At 41.3% G+C, this 26,479-nt stretch overlaps 2 protein-coding genes across 3 annotated transcripts; both read right to left on the reverse strand.

The window, feature by feature from the left end:
* Positions 1-1,759: 1,759 nt before the first annotated feature.
* On the reverse strand, positions 1,760-12,582 carry emc7b (ER membrane protein complex subunit 7b). Its single transcript, XM_046298989.1, has 5 exons — positions 12,210-12,582; positions 11,498-11,617; positions 6,996-7,134; positions 6,515-6,595; positions 1,760-2,599 (listed from the first exon to the last, which is right to left on the reverse strand). The coding sequence occupies exons 1-5, from the start codon at positions 12,443-12,445 to the stop codon at positions 2,444-2,446; spliced, it is 732 nt and encodes a 243-aa protein (XP_046154945.1). The 5' UTR covers positions 12,446-12,582; the 3' UTR covers positions 1,760-2,443.
* Positions 12,583-14,913: 2,331 nt separating this feature from the next.
* On the reverse strand, positions 14,914-22,120 carry LOC123995406 (KATNB1-like protein 1). 2 transcript variants are annotated; one of them, XM_046298988.1, is made up of 10 exons: positions 21,955-22,120; positions 20,371-20,499; positions 20,068-20,105; positions 19,548-19,839; positions 19,063-19,178; positions 18,897-18,947; positions 18,725-18,814; positions 18,529-18,633; positions 15,774-15,867; positions 14,914-15,592 (listed from the first exon to the last, which is right to left on the reverse strand). In XM_046298988.1, exons 2-10 carry the CDS (start codon positions 20,488-20,490, stop codon positions 15,560-15,562), a joined length of 939 nt encoding a protein of 312 aa, XP_046154944.1. In that variant the 5' UTR covers positions 20,491-20,499; positions 21,955-22,120; the 3' UTR covers positions 14,914-15,559. The 2 variants fall into 2 exon arrangements, with proteins under 2 accessions (XP_046154944.1, XP_046154943.1); XM_046298987.1 differs by having other exon boundaries at positions 21,949-22,120.
* Positions 22,121-26,479: the final 4,359 nt, after the last annotated feature.

Here is a 26,479-nt window from a genome sequence, read left to right on the forward strand (position 1 = left end):
CTCAGAAATCTAGCCATTAACAGGTGATCTAGTGTACGAAATATGGATCATACTCCCTCTAGCTCACAGACACCAACCCAATGCTTTATACACAGCCAGAGCAGTGCACGCCTGGGGAGAATTGAGACATAAAACTCACATTGTGCCTCGTTAAACCACTTCATGTCGGTTAAGCACTGATTGGACTGATAGATTCATTTTCATCAATGCTTATTTAAATCAGAGATGTTCCACATCCCGATAACAACCTCCAGACTAGAGGTCGACCGATTATGATTTTTCAACGCCGATACCGATTATTGGAGGACCAAAAAAGCCGATACGGATTAATCGGCCAATTTAATTTTTGTTGTAATAATGACTATTACAACAATACTGAATGAACACTTATTTTAACTTAATATAATACATCAATAAAATCAATTTAGCCTCAAGTAAATAATGAAACATGTTCAATTTGGTTTAAATAATGCAAAAACAAAGTGTTTGATAAGAACGTAAAAGTGCAATATGTGCCATGTAAGAAAGCTAACGTTTCAGTTCCTTGCTCAGAACATATGAAAGCTGGTGGTTCCTTTTAACATGAGTCTTCAATATTCCCAGGTAAGAGGTTTTAGGTTGTAGTTATAGGAATTACAGGACTATTTCCCTCTATACCATTTGTATTTCATTAACCTTTGACTATTGGATGTTCTCATAGGCACTTTAGTATTGCCAGTGTAACAGTATAGCTTCCGTCCCTCTCCTCGCTCCTCCCTGGGCTCGAACCAGCAACACAACAACAACAGCCACCATCGAAGCAGCGTTACCCATGCAGAGCAAGGGGAACAACCACTAGAAGGCTCAGAGCGAGTGACGTTTGAAATGCTATTAGCGCGCGCTAACTAGCTAGCCATTTCACTTCGGTTACACCAGCCTCATCTCAGGAGTTGATAGGCTTGAAGTCATAAACAGCGCAATGCTTGACGCACAACGAAGAGCTGCTGGCAAAACGCACGAAAGTGCTGTTTGAATGATTGTTTACGCGCCTGATTCTGCCTACCACCGCTCATTCAGATACTTGTATGCTCAGTCAGATTATATGCAACGCAGGACATGCTAGATAATATCTAGTAATATCATCCACCATGTGTAGTTCACTAGTGATTATGATCGATTTGTTTTTTATAAGATATGTTTAATGCTAGCTAGCAATTTACTGTTACTGCATTCGCGTAACAGGCAGTCTCCTTGGAGTGCAACGAGAGGCAGGTCGTTATTGCGGTGGACTAGTTAACTGTAAGGTTGCAAGATTGGATCCCCCAAGCTGACAAGGTGAAAATCTGTCGTTCTGCCCCTGAATAAGCAGAACCCACCGTTCCTAGGCCGTCATTGAAAATAAGAATGTGTTCTTATCTCGTTAAATAAAAAGGTATATATATATATTTTTTTTAATTCATAAACAATAATAATAAAATAAAAATCGGCACCCAAAAACACCCTAATTAATTGGCCCTTCCAATTAATCGGTTGACCTCTACTCCAGACATTCCAATGAGAGTTCTAGAACATGACTGAGTCAAAGGGAACACACCACAGCGAATGTCTGCCGTGAGCAGTAGATAAACTGCTGTGTGTAGGTGAACGGTGGTGATTCAACACGTAGCCTTTAGGAAACAAAAAGAAAAACGGTGAGCGGATGTTTCTATGGTCAGATAGGACAGCCTCCCGCTGAACACTGCCAATGTTTCCTCTCCAAGGAACACACTAGACACACAACTGAGGAGACAGTTCCACCATCTACATTTTATTTTACATTGGTATTTAAATAAGTCTGTTTAATAATTAAAATGCAAATCTATTTGTACAGTCCATTCACAGTCATATTACCTCAGCCCTGACTCAGAAAAAGAAGAACATCTCAGAAAATGTCATATAAGCTCTCATTCAAGTAGTGGAAGAATTAGAATTGACATAGGACTAAAGTAGTACACACACACACACACACACACACACACACACACACACACACACACACACACACACACACACACACACACACACACACACACACACACACACACACACGTTGTTAGAGACTGTTATTATCCCATTTACCCAAGGAGACGAGGGTTAAACGATAAGGACTATAATGAAGGGACCAAGCAGGCATAAAGTCACTCACAGGTACAACACAAAACATCAAATGAAGAGTAAAATCTTTCTTTTATATCGAGTTGAAGTTACCAGTGCAAAAAAATAATAAACATCCATCTCAAGCCTTGTGATATCCACAGTCATTTCACTTACAAATTTGTATTTCAGATGAGGGAAAAACCCCTGCTCAAAAAATAATTGTACAGACGAATGAAAAAGCTCTTTTTTTAAAAATCGTATTATAATTTCCATGGCATGACCAGTTACAGTAGTTCCTCAGGCCCGAGGTACATGTAATGTTCTGGTACTACCTCCTCTTGACTGCTGGGCGGCCACTAGCCTTGCTGCCACCTATAGCCTTGCTGCTGGAGCTCTTGGAGCCAGAGAACAGCTTGGTCATGAACTCAGACACGTCAGGTAGCTCAGGGTTGGGATTCAGCATGTTCATTGACTGCTCCATTTCCTGGGAAGAGAGAGGAACGAATGAATACACATGAGTAGTATCACACAGGTAAGACGTTCTTCACATTGTTGGTGGATGAGGTAAGTTCCCCCTTACTGTCAAGTGCTAGGCTATACAGTGGGGCAAAAAGGTATTTAGTCAGCCACCAATTGTGCAACTTCTCCCACTTAAAAAGATGAGAGAGGCCTGTAATTTTCATCATAGGTACACTTCAACTATGACAGACAAAATGAGGGGGAGAAAATCCAGAAAATCACATTGTAGGATTTTTAATGAATTTATTTGCAAATTATGGTGGAAAATAAGTATTTGGTCACCTACAAACAAGCAAGATTTCTGGCTCTCACAGACCTGTAACTTCTTCTTTAAGAGGCTCCTCTGTCCTCCACTCGTTACCTGTATTAATGGCACCTGTTTGAACTTGTTATCAGTATAAAAGACACCTGTCCACAACCTCAAACAGTCACACTCCAAACTCCACTATGGCCAAGACCAAAGAGCTGTCAAAGGACACCAGAAACAAAATTGTAGACCTGCACCAGGCTGGGAAGACTAAATCTGCAATAGGTAAGCAGCTTGGTTTGAAGAAATCAACTGTGGGAGCAATTATTAGGAAATGGAAGACATACAAGACCACTGATAATCTCCCTCGATCTGGGGCTCCACGCAAGATCTCACCCCGTGGGGTCAAAATGATCACAAGAACGGTGAGCAAAAATCCCAGAACCATACAGGGGGACCTAGTGAATGACCTGCAGAGAGCTGGGACCAAAGTAACAAAGCCCACCATCAATAACACACTACGCCGCCAGAGATTCAAATCCTGCAGTGCCAGACGTGTCCCCCTGCTTAAACCAGTACATGTCCAGGCCCGTCTGAAGTTTGCTAGAGAGCATTTGGATGATCCAGAAGAAGATTGGGAGAATGTCATATGGTCAGATGAAACCAAAATAGAACTTTTTGGTAAAAACTCAACTCGTCGTGTTTGGAGGACAACGAATGCTGAGTTGCATCCAAAGAACACCATACCTACTGTGAAGCATGGGGGTGAAAACATCATGTTTTGGGGCTGTTTTTCTGCAAAGGGACCAGGACGACTGATCCGGGTAAAGGAAAGACTGAATGGGGCCATGTATCGTGAGATTTTGAGTGATAACCTCCTTCCATCAGCAAGGGCATTGAAGATGAAACATGGCTGGGTCTTTCAGCATGACTATTATCCCAAACACACCGCCCGGAAATGAAGGAGTGGCTTCGTAAGAAGCATTTCAAGGTCCTGGAGTGGCCTAGCCAGTCTCCAGATCTCAACCCCATAGAAAATCTTTCGTCCGTGTTGCCCAGCAACAGCCCCAAAACATCACTGCTCTAGAGGAGATCTGCATGGAGGAATGGGCCAAAATACCAGCAACAGTTTGTGAAAACTTTGTTAAGACTTACAGAAAACGTTTGACCTCTGTCATTGCCCACAAAGGGTATATAACAAAGTATTGAGATAACAAAAGTTATTGACCAAATACTTATTTTTCCACCATAATTTGCAAATAAATTCATAAAAAATCCTACAATGTGATTTTCTGAATTTTTTTCTTCTAATTTTGTCTGTCATAGTTGAAGTGTACCTATGATGAAAATTACAGGCCTCTCACCTTTTTAACCTGTTACTCATACCCCCTACCTTTTCGAACATTCTGTTAAAAATCGTGCAACATTTCAGCGCCCTGCTACTCATGCCAGGAATATAGTATATGCATATGATTAGTATGTGTGGATAGAAAACACTCAGACGTTTATAAAACTGGTTAAATCACGGCTGTGACTATAACAGAACGTGCGTTTCATCGAAAAGTGCAGGAAAATCTGATCACTGAAAATGGGAAAATATATCCATGCACCACTTCAACCCATTGTTAAACGTGAACCCCATTAAATGGGGCCGAGGTTGCAATACCTACAGCTTCCACACGATGTCAACAGTCTTGTCATTTTGCCTACGATTTGTTTCTTGGTCAAACAGACACGAGGCAGCGCAGTTCTTCCGGTCTCCGACCGGATATTTTGGTTGAGATTTACCCGGACATTATTTCCAGACGTACAGCTATAGAATATACATCGCCTCGTGATCAATTTGATCGCTTATTAACGTTTACTAATACCTAAAGTTGCAGTACAAAAGTATTTCGAAGTGTTTTGTGAAAGTTTATCGTCGACTTTTTTAATTAAAAAAAATGACGTTACGTTATAAAACGCTATTTTTTTCCTTGATCACAGTCTTCATAGATCGATATCTAGGCTATATATGGACCGATTTAATCGGAAAAAAAGACCCAATAGTGATGTTTATGGGACATCTAGGAGTGCCAACAAAGAAGATGGTCAAAGGTAATGAATGTTTTATATTTTATTCGTGCGTTTTGTGTAGCGCCGACTATGCTAATTATTTTGTTTACGTCCCCTGCGGGTCTTTTGGGGTGTTACATGCTATTAGCATTTAGCGTAGTGCATTTGAATTTCCAGATGTCTAGATGGGACGCCTGCGTGTCGGGTAGGAGCAAGAGGTTAAGTGGGAGAACTTGCACAATTGGTGGCTGACTAAATACTTTTTTGCCCCACTGTATGTATGCATGCATGCATATATACGTAAGCAATACATGATTTGGGGCTCCCGAGTGGCGCAGCGGTCTCTGGTTTGATTCCAGGCTGTATCACAACCGGCCGCAATTGGCCCAGTGTTGTCCGGGTTTGGCCATCATTGTAAATAATAATTTGTTCTTAACTTCACTAGGGTAGGGGGCACTATTTTCCCTTCCGGATGAAAAGCGTGCCTAAAGTAAACTGCCTGCTACTCAGTAAACTGCCTGCTATGATCAAGTGCTTGTCAGAATTGGTAGATTTGGATGGAGAGCACTCTAAAGTTTCCAAAACTGTTAAAATAATGTCTGAGTATAACAGAACTGATTTGGCAGGCGAAAACCTTTTTTTTTCTTCTATTGAATGCCATTACAGTATCCATTGACTTAGGACTCAAATTGCACTTCCTATGGCTTCCACTAGATGGCAACAGTCTTTAGAAAATGTTTCAGGCTTGTATTCTGAAAAATGAGGGAGTAAGACCACTCTGAATGAGTGGACTCTACAGTGTCCCAGAGATTTTTCATGGCGCACCTTTTATATTGACAACGTTATTGTCCGGTTGAAATATTATAGATTATTTAGGCTAAAAACAACCTGAGGATTGATTATAAACATCGTTTGACATATTTCTATGAACTTTACGGATACTATTTGGATTTTTCGTCTGCCTGTTGTGACTGTGTTTGAGCCTGTGGATTACTGAACAAAACGCGCAAACAAAACTGAGATTTTTTTTTACATAAACAGAGACTTTATCAAACAAAACAAACATTTATTGAGTAAATGGGAGTCTTTTGAGTGCAACCATATGAAGATCATCAAAGGTAAGTGATTCATTTTCTCCATTTCTGACTTGTGTAACTCCTACTTGGCTGGTAACTGTTTGTAATGATTAGTCTGCTGGGCGATGTTCTCAGATGACCGCATGGTATGCTTTCGCCGTAAAGCATTTTTGAAATATGACACCGTGGTTGGATTAACAAGTGGTTAAATCCTTAAACCGATGTATAACACTGTGTTATGAATTTTTATAATGAGTATTTCTGTTTTTGAATTTGGCGCAATTTCACTGGATGTTGGCCAGGTACCCTAGTGAGGTTAACTGACTTGCCAAGATACATTTAAAAAATAAACCTCTTGTAAGGGGGAGAGAGGCTAAGAAATGTAACAAAGAAGGTACGTAACACGCCCATCAACTGAAATTCCATAGATCATTTGATTACTTGTGACATCAGAGGCTACCTATTTCACAACTACAGCCTAAAGAAAAATCAGGGTATTTACCTTCCTCATCTCAGGGTCGTTGGTATTGACAACCTTAGGTAGCAAGACGATAATCAGCAGAGGAAGGACCATCATCATGACCTGGGGAAAACAGAGACATGCATTAATCAGCAGAGGAAGGACCAGCATCTATTGTTTCTTTATGTTACTCGCGAGGGGGCCTCTGTGTGTCTATTACTCACTAGTACATAACATCATGTAAATGACATGCAAAAAGGCCCAATTTAAATGTCACCTGTTAGGGTGGCATGGATACTGAAGGAGCGTTGTGACACGTTTGGGTGCATGCATGGGACAGTAAAGCAATTGCAAATCAGTAATACTAATAAAACTACTAGCACAGTTGGACTCTCAACCAATCACAAAGTTGCACCTTCACTTTACTCAGCATTGGACGACACAGCATGAACCTCCTACAGTACAAGCGCCAAGGAACACAGTCAACGCTGTCCTGTGTGTCATTCACAACTGATCATCTCACCATGGGATTCATGAGGAAGTCAGTCCACCCCCAGGTCTCTCTCTTCATGAAGTAGGTGTGTGGCCCAGAGGACCTCAGCTGGAGCGGGTACGGCTGCCGGATCACCTCAGACGTCTTGATGAAGTTCACCAGGCGGGCCCTGTAAAGTCAACCACAGCTTAGACATCAAGTTGTCTTCTTCGCTGCCATGTACACTAGCTATGAGCCTGGCAAAGAGGCTAGACATCAAGTGCCCTTCTCCCGGACACAGAATAACACTAGACTCACACTGAGGCACTTTCACTGGGAAATCGTGGACAAAAGTACGTGGACAAAACATTGTGTTTTCAAACTAAACTTTTGTTTGCCTCCCTCAACAACCCTCACACCCTGCACACCACTGCGAATTAGAGCTGACCCCAATTAGTCGACTGGTAGATCGTTAGGCTGTTGGTCATGCAGTAATGGGAGGCTTCTCAAAGTAATGTTCTCTTCACCTCAAACAACGTGTGTTTTTAAATCCAATGAGAATGACAAAAGTTCCTCAATGTATTTGAAAAATCTTTCCAGCTCTCTCTCTCTTTCGATAACCACTCAGCGTGAAAGGGAAAAATGTCATGCTCTGATCCAATGGAAACATCATAAAATAGGCCTACCTGATTACTTCTTATCAGTGCTTGACCTGGACTGAAATAGGTTCTGGTACTCATTTTGGGTGCTGGTACTGTTTTATATTTAGGTGCAGGAGCACCACAATACATTTAGCTAATATTCTATAAAGAGGAACAGGAGCACAAGCAGTAGAACATTTGAGGTGCCGGTACTCAGTTCTGGTGAGGTCCTGCCCAAGTCAAGCACTGCTTCTTATACCTTGAGCAAATAGCCTACAGCGGTCTGTCCCAAAATTCACTGGCACAGGAAACTCTGCTAGAACAAGAGTCAGGAGGAACTCAAGTTAAAAGTTGATACAATGTTTCAAATTCTTTGCAGACAAACCATGTGTAGCCAATGTGATTTACAGGATGTTTAAACAATAAATAATAATAATTCATTTTTAAAATCGGGATATTTTCTACCTGCAGGCTGCAATGTTTTTATTTGTTGGCTTTATGTAGCCTATTTATACATAATTGGCAATATAAGTTACTTCTTAGGTTTGTATCAATTTCATTTAGATTTGGGACAGAAAGCTGTTTAATCACATGACACTGATTTTGGAGATAAGAAGAAATGATAAACATTCACAAAAATGTGCATGAAAACCATAACTGGCATGCAGATCAGTAGAAATGGTAAGATAAATTGCCATTCCACATGAGAAAGGTTGCCGACTGCTCATTTAACCTATTACCGGTAACTAGTTGGGTCAGGATATGTTATTTTCCCCTTCTGGTTATCTAGATCTCTGGCGCCCTCTTGAGGCATTGGTCTTATTTCATCAAACCATAAGCTTTAAGTGTCAGACAAGCTCAATGCATACAGTGGACTTTATTAAAATACATAGGGTGTGTATATATATATATATGGAAAAAAAATACACCCTTAAAAATGTTGATCAATCGATTGGTCGAAAGAACAGACGACTTTCGGTTGACCAACACCCTGCACTAAACATCTACCAACTGCACCCATTTAGTACATGTAAAGACAAGATTAAATTGAGAATAGTCTGATGGGTGAGAATAGCTTCACGTGTGAATGATGCCCAGCGTGTGCAGTCCAAGGCATTTTTTTTGCAACTTTGTCAATTCATAATCGCATGCACCATTTAGCCCAGCCCATAGGCCTATATGTTTTGATAGGCACTTTAGAACCAGTGTTGCCAACCTATGCAAATTAAACAAGTGCTTCTTCCATTTGCTATTCGAGTGCAGGCTACGGATGACTTGTGTAAAGAGTTATGATTTAAAAAAAATAAAAAAACATCTATTGGTAGGGTATATGCTAAACCCAGATTAAAAGAAGATTAGTTTGATGGGTGAGAATATGATCAAGTGCTTGTCAGATTAAATAAAGATTAGTTTGATGGGTGAGAATATGATCAAGTGCTTGTCAGATTAAATAAAGATTAGTTTGATGGGTGAGAAGATGATCAAGTGCTTTTGTCAGATTGTGAATGAGAGACTGATGACGAGGCAGCCAGGAACTTTAAAAAATGAATATATATATATATATTATATATATATATAATCATTTGATTTTTTATCATGCAGTTTTAGAATGAATTAAAAATCAAAACACATAGCCTAAGGTTTGAATCACAACTAAAGATGAATAAATAACTAAATTAAGCATATAGGACAACGTGTTTGAAATTATCACCGTTTTTTTTAAAGGTGACTCCAAATCCAGACCTCCATGGGTTGATAAATTTGATTTCCATTGATAATTGTTGTGTGATTTTGTTGTCAGCACATTCAACTATGTAAAGAAAAAAAGTATTTAATAAGAATATTTCATTCATTCAGATCTAGGATGTTATTTTAGTGTTCCCTTTATTTTTTTGAGCAGTGTATATATAACATTCTATTGGTTGCAATAATTTTGTATAGTAATTAAATAGAAAAATTAGAAGTTTTGAATCCGGCGTTGTTTTGCGTATCAATTCATAAACTGTGCCATGGAATGGGTACATCAAAAATCTCTTCCCTCTTCCAATAATCAGCTCAAGAATAGGTGCATGTGCGCACTTCCTCTGAAATCATTTGGGACAAATATCCTCTATTTTATTCAGCTACGTACAATTGTGTTCTTCATACTATCCAACGAGCCTCACAAGGCATGTAACCACCCCAGCCTAAGACCTCCACATCTGGCTTCTTCACCTTCGGGATCGTCTGAGACCAGCCACCAGGACAGTTGATGAAACTGTAGGATTAAACAACTGAACAAGTTCTGCACAAACTGTCAGAAACCTTCTCAGTGATGCTCATCTGTGTGCTCGCAATCCTCACCAGGGTCTTGACCTGCCTGCAGTTTGGCAACGTAACTGACTTCAGTGGGAAAATGCTCACCTTCAATGACCACTGGCACTCTGTAGAAATGTGCTGTTCACGGATGAATCCCGGTTTCAACTGTACTGGGCAGATGGCAGTGTGATGTTGTTGTCAGGGAGAGAAGTTTGCTGATGTCAGCATTGAGAACAGAGTGCCCAAAACCACTGGCTACAGGTTATCTACAAGTCTCTGCTAGGTAAAGCCCCGCCTTGTCTCAGCTCACTGGTTACTTCGCCACCATGGCCTATTTATTGCCTTATCTCCCTTATCTTACCTCATTTGCACTCACTGTATATACTTTTTGTTTTCTTTTGGTCTACTGTATAATTGACTATGTTTGGTTTATTCCATGTGTAACTCTGTGTGGTTGTATGTGTCAAATTGCTATGCTTTATCTTGGCCAGGTCGCAGTTGCAAATGAGAACTTGTTCTCAACTAGCCTACCTGGTTAAATAAAGGTGAAAAAAATATATAAATATATACACATTTTAAAAAATGGTGGCAGTGGGGTTATGGTATGGGCAGGCATAAGCTAAGGACAACAAACACAACTGCATTTTATCGATGGCCATTTGAATGCACAGAGATACAGTGACGAGATCCTGAAGCCCATTGTTGTGCCATTCATCTGCCTCCATCACCTCATGTTTCAGCGTGATAATGCACGGCCCCATGTCCCAAGGGTCTGTACACAATTCCTGGAAGCTGAAAATGTCCCAGTTCTTCCACGGCCTGCAAACTCACCAGACATGCTCATTGAGCATGTTTGGAACACTCTGGATTGATGTGTACGACAGTGTTCCAGATCCTGCCAATATCCAGTAACTTCTCTGGCATTGAAGGAGTGGATCAACATTCCACAGCCCACAACAAACAGACTGATCAACTTCATGCAAAGGAGATATGTCACGTTACTTAAGGTAAATGGTGGTCACACCGGATACTGACTGGTTTTCTGATCCATGCCCCTACATTAATAAAAAGGTTTCTGTGACCAACAGATGCATATCTGTATTCCCAGTCGTGTGAAATCCATAGATCAGGGCCTAACATATTTCATTCAATTGACTGATTTCCTTATATGAACTGTAACTCAGTAAAATCTTTGAAATTGTTGCATGTTACCTTTATATTTTGGTTCAGTATATAAGCAAATCTTGTCCGCTAAATGAACTATAGTAGCCCACAGCCATACTGTATGGCATAGCCAGATCAGGGCCTGGCATAAGGACGTCTTGGCATATGCTATTCTGTCCTTCCAAAATAAACTACATTTTCTTAATATCATATTGATTCTTTAGTCCTACCTAAAATAAATAATGGATGTATTGTGATGTGCAGGCTATATTAAATGATTGTATTTAGACCTTTAAAAATGTAGTTCTAAAAAAGGTCCAAATCCGTGGCTTTTTAGGCTATGCTAAACTTGTTCATGTTAATTAACAGTCAATTACCAGAGACCAGCAGTTCTTTGCATGACAGTTACTGGCTGAGTAACTTTCAAGACTGTCACAGGCCTAACTGTACCTCATTTTCCCCTTAGACGTGATGTCCACGCGGACTGCTTCAAATTTGTATCCAGGTGAGATCACTTCCACAACGTAGGATCCCGAAGGAACATCATTAACGACAAAACTTCCATCAGTTCTGCAGAGAGACAGAGCAAGTCAGGGGTTTCAAAGGCATCAATAAACATCATACAGTAGCCAAGCTCAGTTTGATCTAGTATTATAATGAGCTAAATCGGTTCATAACAGGTGTTCGGGCCCTTGGTCAGAGTGTGAGATTTATCAAAGTGGGGGAGGATAACAGAACAACAAATGGTGTAGAGCCTCTGTCAATGGCCAATGTGCATAAAGCCATGGAGGAATTCAATGGCGAACACTGTATAATACGGCAAACCTAACAAAATTAGGCATTTAAAAGATGAAGGCCGCAATTTTTATGCATGTCCGCTATTCTGAATAGTTAACCAGCTAACTACGTTACCCAAAATGGAAACGCTGAACACCAAGCAGTATCTCAATTAGCTTTCCATCTCAATCACCAGTCATTGGTTTAAACCACAGACTGCGATGATAACACCGATAAGGTTAGCTAGCTGTCAACTAAAAAATAGCCTAGCAGCAAACGAGGATAGCCACTAGCGTGAGAACAGGGCCCCGGTTACCATTAGCACAACAATCCTACCGCCGTAACTACTAGCTGTTTTTCGTCGTCCAATGCTAAAAAGTATTACCTCAAGAAGCCTATGTACTCTTCTCCCTCTACCGTGACTCGGGCTGACGAAATCCAGTCTTGAGTTTTCACCCCTGGTACGATTGCCCGACCCTCGATTTTGAAACGATCTCCGTTTGGTTGAACAGAGCCACTCGTCGCGATAGGCCCCGATTCCATATCACTGAAACAACACGCTAAAATAAACATAGCCTGTAGAAAAATGCATACTTCTGATAGCCTAACATGCAGCCACATGTTTGCTTGCAGTAGTTCAATAACGGTACGTTTCCTATTCGTAAATAACTATAATAGATTCGCTGAAATCATGTATCTGATGAACAGGTGAATGTTTTTGCAACTGCTGTCTGTGTTGCCTCTGCTTTTGGGGACATGCTGACGTCACTTACACTTTTAAAAAACTTTATTGACACCCAAGACAATCCCAGTGTGAACATACTCCGGTGTGTAAACTGAGATCTGTCGATAGTAAAAACAGTTCATGTGTGGAACGAAAGTAAACAAATGATAATGGGCATTTACGAGCTAGTTTGTTTTTCCTCCATTTCAAAGCCATTGTCCCATTATCCTATGTACGCTAAAGCTAACTCTCTCTCCTCTGCTCTCATCCTTCTAGACCTATCGGCTGCCTTCGATACTGTGAACCATCAGATCCTCCTCTCCACCCTCTCCGAGTTGGGCATCTCCGGCGCGGCCCACGCTTGGATTGCGTCCTACCTGACAGGTCGCTCCTACCAGGTGGCGTGGCGAGAATCTGTCTCCTCACCACGCGCTCTCACCACTGGTGTCCCCCAGGGCTCTGTTCTAGGCCCTCTCCTATTCTCGCTATACACCAAGTCACTTGGCTCTGTCATAACCTCACATGGTCTCTCCTATCATTGCTATGCAGACGACACACAATTAATCTTCTCCTTTCCCCCTTCTGATGACCAGGTGGCGAATCGCATCTCTGCATGTCTGGCAGACATATCAGTGTGGATGACGGATCACCACCTCAAGCTGAACTTCGGCAAGACGGAGCTGCTCTTCCTCCCGGGGAAGGACTGCCCGTTCCATGATCTCGCCATCACGGTTGACAACTCCATTGTGTCCTCCTCCCAGAGCGCTAAGAACCTTGGCGTGATCCTGGACAACAAACTGTCGTTCTCAACTAACATCAAGGCGGTGGCCCGTTCCTGTAGGTTCATGCTCTACAACATCCGCAGAGTACGACCCTGCCTCACACAGGAAGCGGCGCAGGTCCTAATCCAGGCACTTGTCATCTCCCGTCTGGATTACTGCAACTCGCTGTTGGCTGGGCTCCCTGCCTGTGCCATTAAACCCCTACAACTCATCCAGAACGCCGCAGCCCGTCTAGTGTTCAACCTTCCCAAGTTCTCTCACGTCACCCCGCTCCTCCGCTCTCTCCACTGGCTTCCAGTTGAAGCTCGCATCCGCTACAAGACCATGGTGCTTGCCTACGGAGCTGTGAGGGGAACGGCACCTCAGTACCTCCAGGCTCTGATCAGGCCCTACACCCAAATAAGGGCACTGCGTTCATCCACCTCTGGCCTGCTCGCCTCCCTACCACTGAGGAAGTACAGTTCCCGCTCAGCTCAGTCAAAACTGTTCGCTGCTCTGGCTCCCCAATGGTGGAACAAACTCCCTCACGACGCCAGGACAGCGGAGTCAATCACCACCTTCCGGAGACACCTGAAACCCCACCTCTTTAAGGAATACCTAGGATAGGATAAAGTAATCCTTCTCACCCCCCTTAAAATATTTAGATGCACTATTGTAAAGTGGTTGTTCCACTGGATGTCATAAGGTGAATGCACCAATTTGTAAGTCGCTCTGGATAAGAGCGTCTGCTAAATGACTTAAATGTAAATGTAATGTAATGTAAATCTATGTAGTTTAATGACAAACGTTACTGCCTTTCTTTCAAGTATAAACGTTTTGGGCATGGCAGTGACAGAGTATAGCAAGATTCAGTGGTGAAAAATGTACCCAATTCTCACACTTGAGTAAAAGTAAAGATCCCGTAATTGAAAATGAATCAAGTAAATGTCACCCAGTAAAATACTTGAGTAAAAGTCTAAAAATATTTGGTCTTTAAATATACTTATGTATTAAACGTTTAAATAATTTCCAATTCCTTATATTAAGCAAATCAGACGGCACGCTCGTCTTGTTTTAATTTTTTTTAACGGATAGCCAGACATAATTTACAAACAAAGCATTTGTGTTTAGTCAGTCCGCCAGATCAGATGCAGTAGGGATGACCAGGGATTTTCTCTTTAATAATAATAATAAATAATAAATTATTTTCTCTTTAAGTGCGTGTATTAGACCATTTCTGTCCTGCTAAGCATTCAAAATATAACAAGTACTTTTGGGTGCGAGGGAAAACGTAGAGTAAAAAGTACATTATTTTCTTTAGGAAAGTAAAAGTTGTCAAAAATATAAAAAGTACAGATATCCCAAATAACTACATAAGTAGTACTTTCAAATACTTCACACCACTGGCAAGATTCAGATGGACATCTTTCCTCATTCCTCATAAAACAAGTGTAGTGAGTCTTTCTTTTCCAAGCAATAGCTGTTCTCAGAAAATATTGCATTTGTTGTCAAATACTCTCCAATCACCATGGGCATAACAGAATAATATCAAGTTTAAGTGGCCATTATGTTTTGAGAAATAATTCAAGACAGATTTTTGCTAATTTATTTTAAAGATTATTTTAATAGTCACTTACAGTCAAACATTCATGAACAAGAAAAACAACTGACAGGAAAAGCTCTCATAACTTAAGACTGCAGTAGTTTCAAGTTCTGGATTCGGGACATGAGGGAAGAAATAAGAACTGAAACCAGGAAGGGGAATTCATTAAGTTATATCCATGATTCGTGCAGGTTTGCACACCGTGGTGAAGAGTGCTGTGGTGGTGCAACAGAGCTTGGCACTTCACAGAGCAGCCCAGACCCAGTCTCGGTGTGCATCCAAAATGGCGTCCTATTCCGTTCAACAGTAGTGCACTATAGAGGAAATAGGGTGCCTTTTCAACCCAGTCTCAGGGAGGTCGATTGAAGTATTGCCCCTTCGCAAGACACCAATCTACTTCAATGTGAAGCAGTCATTCCTGGGGGGGTTTCAGAAAGAAAAAAGGTTCCTTCCTCCATTGTAAGTGTCTCTCTAGTTGTGATTGACTGTGGGAGTTGCTCAGTCTGAATTGCTCAGTTCATCAATCCACATAGAATAGAACAGGGTTCCTGTATGTGTGGACCATGGTCTTGTCTTTAGTCTCCAGGTAATGTTCAAACAGCTATATCCGGCAGTAGTGGTCGCTTCCTCAGTGCTACATTGATTGGTCAATGGAGTTGTGATAAGTAAGACCCAATGGCCTGGTGAGAGACAGAATTGAGAGAAGAGACAAGTGAGAGAAGTCCATCTAGACTCCATCGCCTGAAATTAACAATGGAGGTGAGAAGTTTGACTTTGCAATTGAACATACATATACACACACACACACACCTCTGTTCACCTCATTGATCAATAACATTAAGTGTAGCAATGTCACCTTACCTTTGCCATCTCTCCTGTAGTTCCTGGAACTAAACTTAACTGGGGTCCCTCCACCCAGAACTCCTTCAGCTGCTGCTTCATGACCTGGAGGTTCCTGCAAACAGACAAAACAGGGGGTATTAAAATGTTTCCACCCCCTTTCAGGCATCCATCTACACAAAATAGAGCATGTCAGTGTAAAGAGATATTTAATTTTTTATTGAATGTGAAAATACAGTGCCTTGCGAAAGTATTCGGCCCCCTTGAACTTTGCGACCTTTTGCCACATTTCAGGCTTCAAACAAAGATATAAAACTGTATTTTTTTGTGAAGAATCAACAACAAGTGGGACACAATCATGAAGTGGAACGACATTTATTGGATATTTCAAACTTTTTTAACAAATCAAAAACTGAATAATTGGGCGTGCAAAATTATTCAGCCCCCTTAAGTTAATACTTCGTAGCGCCACCTTTTGCTGCGATTACGGCTGTCGCTTGGGGTATGTCTATCAGATTTGCAGATCGAGAGACTGAAATATTTTCCTAGTCCTTGCAAAACAGCTCGAGCTCAGTGAGGTTGGATGGAGAGCATTTGTGAACAGCAGTTTTCAGTTCTTTCCACAGATTCTTGATTGGATTCAGGTCTGGACTTTGACTTGGCCATTCTAACACCTGGATATGTTTATTTTTGAACCATTCCATTGTAGATTTTGCTTTATATTTTGGATCATTGTCTTGTTGGAAGACAAATCTCTGTCCCAGTCTCAGGTCTTTTGCAGACTCCATCAGGTTCTCTTCCAGAATGGTCCTGTATTTGGCTCCATCCATCTTCCCATCAATTTCCCATCAACTTCCCATCAATAACTAAAATATAGTTGTTGCATAAGTATTCACCCCCTTTGTTTAGGTAAGCCTGTGACTTAACAAGTAACATACGTTCTAGGGACTTAAATGGACTAGAATAATAGGGGTTGACATGATTTTTAAATGACTACTCCTTCCTCTGTCCCATATATATTACATATATATATATATACACACACACACATACACGGTCCCTCAGTTAAGTACTGAATTTCAAGCACAGATTAAATTACAAAGAACAGGGAGCTTTTTTGGAAAGCCTCAAAGAAGGGCAGGGATTGGTAGATACAGTAGACCTTCTGAACTGAGCTGCAGGACAGGAAGGAAACTGCTCAGGGACCTCGCCATGAGGCCATTGGTGATTTTAAAAACAGCTACAGAGCTCAATGGCTGTGATGTGAGAAAACTGAGGATGGATAAACAACATTGTAGTAAATCCACAATATTTACCTAAAGTGAAAAGAATACAAACATTCCAAAGCATGGTTCCTGTATGCAACAAGGCACTAAAGTAACACTGCACAAGGCACTAAAGTAACACTGCAACAAGGCACTAAAGTAACACTGCAACAAGGCACTAAAGTAACACTGCAACAAGGCACTAAAGTAACACTGCAACAAGGCACTAAAGTAACACTGCAACAAGGCACTAAAGTAACACTGCAACAAGGCACTAAAGTAACACTGCAACAAGGCACTAAAGTAACACTGCAACAAGGCACTAAAGTAACACTGCAACAAGGCACTAAAGTAACACTGCAACAAGGCACTAAAGTAACACAGCAACAAGGCACTAAAGTAACACTGCAACAAGGCACTAAAGTAACACTGCAACAAGGCACTAAAGTAACACTGCAACAAGGCACTAAAGTAACACTGCAACAAGGCACTAAAGTAACACTGCAACAAGGCACTAAAGTAACACTGCAACAAGGCACTAAAGTAACACTGCAACAAGGCACTAAAGTAACACTGCAACAAGGCACTAAAGTAACACTTCAACAAAACAAAATGCAGCAAAGGAACACATTTTTTGGCCTAAATGCAAAGCCTTATGTTTGGAGCAAATCCAACATCACTGAGTAACCGTCTCCTTATAATTCAAGCATGGTGGAGGCTGCATCACGCTATGGGTATGCTTGACATCAGCAAAGACCGGGAAGTTTTTAATGATAAAAAGAAATGTGAAGGTGCTAAGCAAAGGCAAAATCCTAGAGGAAAACCTGCTTCAGTCTGCTTTACACCAGACACCGGGATAGGAATTCACCGTTCAGCAGGACAATAACCTACAACACAAAGCCAAATCTACACTGGTGTTGCTTACCAAGACAGTGAATGTTCCTGAGTTGCCACGTTACAGGTTTGACTAAAATCTGCTTGAAAATCTATGGCAAGACTTGAAAATTGGCTCATCAGTAAGCTAAGGCACCTGGGACTAAACACCCCACCCTGTAACTGGATCCTGGATCCTGGAATTGGTAAGGGTAGTCAACAACACATCTGCCACGCTGATTCTCAGCGCAACTTTCTTAAAAAGTTAAGAAATGCAAGGGGGTGAATACTTAAGATAGGCACTGTATAAGCATAACCAATTACGCTTCTAATATTAAAAAGGTAGAATAACCGATATGAAGTTACCAGGGCAACCAGTTGGGAAAACTTTCCCGCAAAACAAACAGACAACACGAAGCAAGAGGCTAATCTCCTCAGAACAGCAGCTGTACTGCAGCTATTACATCGCAGACAGGAGAGTGACAAACACAGAAATACCTGTCCTCAGAACAGCAGCTGTACTGCAGCTATTACATCGCAGACAGGAGAGTGACAAACACAGAAATACCTGTCCTTAGAACAGCAGCTGTACTGCAGCTATTACAGCGCAGACAGGAGAGTGACAAACACAGAAATACCTGTCCTCTGAGCAGCTGTCCAGCAGGCTCTTGCCGTTTGTGGAGAGTTCTGGCCACCATTTCTTAACGACGGACTGAACCCAGTGTAAAACCACAATCAAGTGTCTGGAGAAGGAACAAAAACAGAAAAACAGCAGAATTCAAGTTTCAGCAGGTGGACACAGCAGCAGTTGTTCAGTTCCACAGCTGATCTTACTCTTCATATTCACTGGTGAGGATTGATTTGACTTGTGGCAGGAGGTCTACACAGCAGCCCAGTGATATGCACGGAGTTTCGTCTTGAAGGCTACAGGAGCAAAAACAAGAGTGTCACAAGTTGACTCGTCACAGCCGTACACGACGATGTTTAAATCAACTGTGACACTCACCTTTTGGTTATAACTGGTAGGCAGTCAAGAAGAACTCCTGTGTCTTCAATTCTATGGGACAAAGACAGACAGTGTTAATTGGACATTTAACATGTTGATTAATCGTTAATAAAAAAAAATAAAAAAAGTCCATACATGAAAATGTATCAAAAGTCAGTGTTCTTACCTGATCAAGTATGCCACTAGTTCGCAGGCGTTTCTTCGCCATAGTGTCAGAGCTACATTTAATCTGAGATTTCTTCCAAAAAGCACATGCGTCATTGCATCATGGTCCTTCGATAGCTGGTCAGGAAAGAGACCCATAGGGAGGGGCGGATACAGAACATGTCAATAAAATCCACTTTAACACTCAACGATCCAAGGAAAACAATGCAAGTGACACTTTTCTTCCCAAATAAACAGAGTCTACAAATCTATCCCTTGTGCGAGGATTGGAAAGGTATGGGGGAATATGGTGACAATTCCAACCCTCTCAGATCTACACAAGTCTCTAACGCATAGGGGCAAGGGTTAGATGGTGGGAATGGACAGTATGAGGTGAAGTAGTAGTCCGTCACAATAACTGCTCCCTACAGGTCTGCAAATTTCAAAGGATCTGGGGCCTATGGGATGTGGTAGGGAGTGAATTGGGACCGGCTGGTAGTCTCTCACCTCAGTGAAGTAATCACTGTACTTGTTTCCCGGCCCTGCCATCTTGGAGCCAGCCTCTGCAGCTGAGTTCACAGGGAACATGCAGTTGTCATTGTAGTGTATGGCCTGCACTTTCTCTGGGCAGATCAGTTCATTCTCCTTGTTAGCCATGTCACAGACAGCCCGACCTGCGGGGGGCACTCTGCGGGGTACGCCTGAGCTCACCACCACACTGTGACGCGACGACAACTTCCTCTTGTTGCACACAGACACTCGTTTGGCTTTGATGCGTGCACAACGACTCACTGGAAATCTAGTGGGGGGGAGGAGGAGTCCAGGTGAAGAAATGTAAGGATGCTGTATTGATACCTACACTGGTTGAGAAAGTAGACCAGACACTGTGGCAGTGTTTGGAAAAATGATTGGGAAAAGTCAGAAAGGTGTTTCCATGTCTGATTTTTCCCAGTGCCTGAGCAGCTGTGACTGCAGTGCTAAGAAATGCAGCTTGTACATTGGATCCACTTGGACCTGAAAAACTCACCTGTCTTTATCTATTTCTTCCTTATTTAAAAAATCCGCCTAAAACAAAAAGATAGGAGATAAAAAAACTCCTACAGTTTTCTTTAAAATGTTTGACTTTAGTTAGTAGACACTTCTTGATTCATAGTCATAACAATCACTATAAAATTGCATTTCTTGTGTGCATTAGATTTAACACTAGTGAAAACGCCTTCTCGTCAAATGCTTACATCAATCTAATGTTTTTATTTAAAAGACAGGGATTGTGCAAGTGCACACGATCGGGATGCAATTGGGTACAGAGTTAAACACTCCCCCCCCTCACCTCCTTCATGTTCCTGTCGGCTGCATAGTGGTTGCTGATGTGATGGAGAAATCCACGAGGTTTGCCCTGGTTGAGCTGGCGGTATTCTCTGCCTTGCCCGTAATGACTTCCAGAGGCCATAGTAAGTCACTATTGGGGGGGACACACAAAGAAAAACAAACTTAGTCAACACTTTAAAAACGGCATGCATTTCTCACACACACACCCACCATGCCAAATTATCAAGGCATCCTCCTTAACCCAAAGTTATCTGAACTGTCACGTCACTTTCTGAAACAACCTCGTTAAAGATGATGCACAAGAAACATCTGTCAAAGCAGGAGTTGCTATGACAATCAAATTCGGTTACTAGAATCAAATCAAATGTATTTATAAATCCCTTCTTACATCAGTTGATATCTCAAAGTGCTGTACAGAAACCCAGCATAAAACCCCAAACAGCAAGCAATGCAGGTGTAGAAGCACGAACTTGTTATTGTAGGAGTTCATGACCCGGTCTCACACATCTCTTTATAAAACAAGCTGTGTTTATGTGATGACAGTCAGTAGAGTCATAAGAGCTAGTAGTAGCACTATGTTTCAACTAATTACAGAGGAACAAGTTGGTCTAAATCGAAATTGCGGATTACATCCTGCTGTTGTTGTGCCTGTAACATGTTTAGCTAGTTAGCATTGTAAACAAGTGTCTGACAACAATACGCTAACTAGAGTTAACAACAACAACTGGCCAGACAATCTACTTATCTAACTACTACTAATAGAAGCAAACCAACTAGCTAGCTAAATGAAAAAGCAGCTAACATTATCACATGATCTTAGTTAGCTAGCTACCTAACTAGCTAGTTAAAGTACACATTTGCTAACTAGCTAGTTAGCTAGCTACCTAACTAGTTAAAGTACACATTTGTTAACTAGCTAGTTAGCTAGCTACCTAACTAGCTAGTTCAAGTACACATGTGTTAACTAGCGTTAGTTAGTCGTTAACCTTGCCAGCCCACAGTAGTGTGATCCGTCAACTAGCTAGTTAGTACTTTATCTCAGTCAGATTAGCTGGACTCCAGATGAGTGAAACGAGCTAACGACGAGTCTGTTTGGAAAGTTAAAAATGTCAATATGCTAATCTCATCGGACTGTTAATAAACGGCAACGTCCGTTGACTAGTGTGAAAACAGTTAAATAGCAGGGAAACTCAATTAAATAGCAGGGAAACTCAATTAAATAGCAGGGAAACTAAAAGAAAAACGTGCTAATGAGCCCCGTGACAGCGGCCTAGCGTTAGCCGGTTTGCCCCGTAAAGCGTTTACCGTCGGGCTAACAGAGTTGCAGAGCTCAAAACGAAAAAACAACCGAGTCAGTTTACATTATACAAGTAACTAAAGTTGCCTAACTAGCTAGTTAAGATGTTCACTACCAGTAACTTAGCTTGCTATAGCTAATAAAAAAAAGTAGCTAGCTTAGCAAAAGGGGGGTGACTGGGCAGGCAGCTAACGTTTAGCTATGCTAGTTTTCAGCAATATTATGGGCTAAAACAAAGTTGATTTAGCAACTAATTCAGTAATTACAGCAATTTTTACCAACCGTTACATTTTGAGAAATGTCTTGACCCTTCTCAGAAATGTAGCTTAATTAACTAACTATGTCCACGTAGAAGCAGTAAGAAGACAACTGCGGAGTATAAACTTGCAAGAGATGTTTTGGCTGTTCAGAGAACCGTTCAAAATGAACACAGCGTCTGTCTCACTCCGCGAGGATCGTGGGATTGATAATCGCAATGGAAATACTGACGTTTTAGCGGCGCCTAGAGGTTAAACGGAGAACTACCACGTCTCATTTTTTGTTTGTTTGTCTGTCCGAGCCCGCCATCCAGTGTTAGATTTACATTTACATTTAAGTCATTTAGCAGACGCTCTTATCCAGAGCGACTTACATATATGGACATTTGCACATGATGTTACTTCATAAATCAAATCAAATGCTTGCTTACGAGCCCTTAAAGTTCAAGAAAAATAGCAACTCAAGAGGAATAAAATACAGAAGAATGGAGCAATATACAGGGAGTACCAGATCAATATGCAGGGTAATAGCTATATACAGAGAGTACCAGCACCAGATCAATGTGCAGGGGTAATAGCTATATACAGGGAGTACCAGATCAATGTGCAGGGTAATAGCTATATACAGAGAGTACCAGATCAATGTTCAGGGTAATAGCTATATACAGGGAGTACCAGATCAATGTGCAGGGGTAATAGCTATATACAGAGAGTACCAGATCAATGTGCAGGGTAATAGCTATATACAGAGAGTACCAGATCAATGTGCAGGGTAATAGCTATATACAGAGAGTACCAGATCAATATGCAGGGTAATAGCTATATACAGAGAGTACCAGCACCAGATCAATGTGCAGGGGTAATAGCTATATACAGGGAGTACCAGATCAATGTGCAGGGTAATAGCTATATACAGAGAGTACCAGATCAATGTTCAGGGTAATAGCTATATACAGAGAGTACCAGCACCAGATCAATGTGCAGGGGTAATAGCTTTATACAGGGAGTACCAGATCAATATGCAGGGGTAATAGCTATATACAGAGAGTACCAGATCAATGTACAGGGTAGTAGCTATATACAGAGAGTACCAGATCAATATGCAGGGGTAATAGCTATATACAGAGAGTACCAGTACCAGATCAATGTGCAGGGGTAATAGCTATATACAGAGAGTACCAGCACCAGATCAATGTGCAGGGGTAATAGCTATATACAGAGAGTACCAGATCAATGTGCAGGGGTAATAGCTATATACAGAGAGTACCAGATCAATGTGCAGGGTAATAGCTATATACAGAGAGTACCAGATCAATGTGCAGGGTAATAGCTATATACAGAGAGTACCAGCACCAGATCAATGTTCAGGGGTAATAGCTATATACAGAGAGTACCAGATCAATGTGCAGGGGTAATAGCTATATACAGAGAGTACCAGTACCAGATCAATGTGCAGGGTAATAGCTATATACAGTTAGTACCAGATCAATGTTCAGGGGTAATAGCTATATACAGAGAGTACCAGTACCAGATCAATGTGCGGGGGTAATAGCTATATACAGAGAGTACCAGATCAATGTGCAGGGGTAATAGCTATATACAGAGAGTACCAGAGCAATGTTCAGGGGTAGTAGCTATATACAGTTAGTACCAGATCAATGTGCAGGGTAATAGCTATATACAGTTAGTACCAGATCAATGTGCAGGGTAATAGCTATATACAGTTAGTACCAGAGCAATGTTCAGGGGTAATAGCTATATACAGTTAGTACCAGATCAATGTGCAGGGTAATAGCTATATACAGAGAGTACCAGATCAATGTGCAGGGGTAATAGCTATATACAGTTAGTACCAGATCAATGTGCAGGGTAATAGCTATATACAGAGAGTACCAGTACCAGATCAATGTTCAGGGGTAATAGCTATATACAGAGAGTACCAGATCAATGTGCAGGGGTAATAGCTATATACAGAGAGTACCAGATCAATGTGCAGGGTAATAGCTATATACAGAGAGTACCAGATCAATGTGCAGGGGTAATAGCTATATACAGTTAGTACCAGATCAATGTTCAGGGGTAATAGCTATATACAGAGAGTACCAGATCAATGTGCAGGGTAATAGCTATATACAGAGAGTACCAGCACCAGATCAATGTTCAGGGGTAATAGCTATATACAGAGAGTACCAGATCAATGTGCAGGGTAATAGCTATATACAGGGAGTACCAGATCAATGTGCAGGGGTAATAGCTATATACAGAGAGTACCAGATCAATGTGCAGGGGTAATAGCTATATACAGAGAGTACCAGATCAATGTGCAGGGGTAATAGCTATATACAGAGAGTACCAGTACCAGATCAATATGCAGGGGTAATAGCTATATACAGAGAGTACCAGATCAATGTGCAGGGGTAATAGCTATATACAGTTAGTACCAGATCAATGTGCAGGGGTAATAGCTATATACAGAGAGTACCAGATCAATGTGCAGGGGTAATAGCTATATACAGTTAGTACCAGATCAATGTGCAGGGTAATAGCTATATACAGAAAGTACCAGATCAATGTTCAGGGGTAATAGCTATATACAGAGAGTACCAGAGCAATGTGCAGGGGTAATAGCTATATACAGTTAGTACCAGATCAATGTGCAGGAGTAATAGCTATATACAGAGAGTACCAGTACCAGATCAATATGCAGGGGTAATAGCTATATACAGTTAGTACCAGATCAATGTGCAGGGTAATAGCTATATACAGTTAGTACCAGATCAATGTGCAGGGTAATAGCTATATACAGAGAGTACCAGATCAATGTGCAGGGGTAATAGCTATATACAGAGAGTACCAGTACCAGATCAATGTTCAGGGGTAATAGCTATATACAGAGAGTACCAGATCAATGTTCAGGGGTAATAGCTATATACAGAGAGTACCAGAGCAATGTGCAGGGGTAATAGCTATATACAGTTAGTACCAGATCAATGTGCAGGGGTAATAGCTATATACAGAGAGTACCAGTACCAGATCAATGTGCAGGGGTAATAGCTATATACAGAGAGTACCAGATCAATGTGCAGGGGTAATAGCTATATACAGTTAGTACCAGATCAATATGCAGGGGTGATAGCTATATACAGAGAGTACCAGTACCAGATCAATGTGCAGGGGTAATAGCTATATACAGAGAGTACCAGAGCAATGTGCAGGGGTAATAGCTATATACAGTTAGTACCAGATCAATGTGCAGGGGTAATAGCTATATACAGAGAGTACCAGATCAATGTGCAGGGGTAATAGCTATATACAGAGAGTACCAGATCAATGTGCAGGGGTAATAGCTATATACAGAGAGTACCAGATCAATATGCAGGGGTAATAGCTATATACAGTTAGTACCAGATCAATGTGCAGGGGTAATAGCTATATACAGAGAGTACCAGATCAATATGCAGGGGTAATAGCTATATACAGTTAGTACCAGATCAATGTGCAGGGGTAATAGCTATATACAGTTAGTACCAGATCAATGTGCAGGGGTAATAGCTATATACAGAGAGTACCAGATCAATGTGCAGGGGTAATAGCTATATACAGTTAGTACCAGATCAATGTGCAGGGTAATAGCTATATACAGAAAGTACCAGATCAATGTTCAGGGGTAATAGCTATATACAGAGAGTACCAGAGCAATGTGCAGGGGTAATAGCTATATACAGTTAGTACCAGATCAATGTGCAGGAGTAATAGCTATATACAGAGAGTACCAGTACCAGATCAATATGCAGGGGTAATAGCTATATACAGTTAGTACCAGATCAATGTGCAGGGTAATAGCTATATACAGTTAGTACCAGATCAATGTGCAGGGTAATAGCTATATACAGAGAGTACCAGATCAATGTGCAGGGGTAATAGCTATATACAGAGAGTACCAGTACCAGATCAATGTTCAGGGGTAATAGCTATATACAGAGAGTACCAGATCAATGTTCAGGGGTAATAGCTATATACAGAGAGTACCAGAGCAATGTGCAGGGGTAATAGCTATATACAGTTAGTACCAGATCAATGTGCAGGGGTAATAGCTATATACAGAGAGTACCAGTACCAGATCAATGTGCAGGGGTAATAGCTATATACAGAGAGTACCAGATCAATGTGCAGGGGTAATAGCTATATACAGTTAGTACCAGATCAATATGCAGGGGTGATAGCTATATACAGAGAGTACCAGTACCAGATCAATGTGCAGGGGTAATAGCTATATACAGAGAGTACCAGAGCAATGTGCAGGGGTAATAGCTATATACAGTTAGTACCAGATCAATGTGCAGGGGTAATAGCTATATACAGAGAGTACCAGATCAATGTGCAGGGGTAATAGCTATATACAGAGAGTACCAGATCAATGTGCAGGGGTAATAGCTATATACAGAGAGTACCAGATCAATATGCAGGGGTAATAGCTATATACAGTTAGTACCAGATCAATGTGCAGGGGTAATAGCTATATACAGAGAGTACCAGATCAATATGCAGGGGTAATA

The sequence above is a fragment of the Oncorhynchus gorbuscha genome, linkage group LG14 (assembly GCF_021184085.1).
Source record: "Oncorhynchus gorbuscha isolate QuinsamMale2020 ecotype Even-year linkage group LG14, OgorEven_v1.0, whole genome shotgun sequence".
NCBI classification, from domain to species: domain Eukaryota; kingdom Metazoa; phylum Chordata; class Actinopteri; order Salmoniformes; family Salmonidae; genus Oncorhynchus; species Oncorhynchus gorbuscha.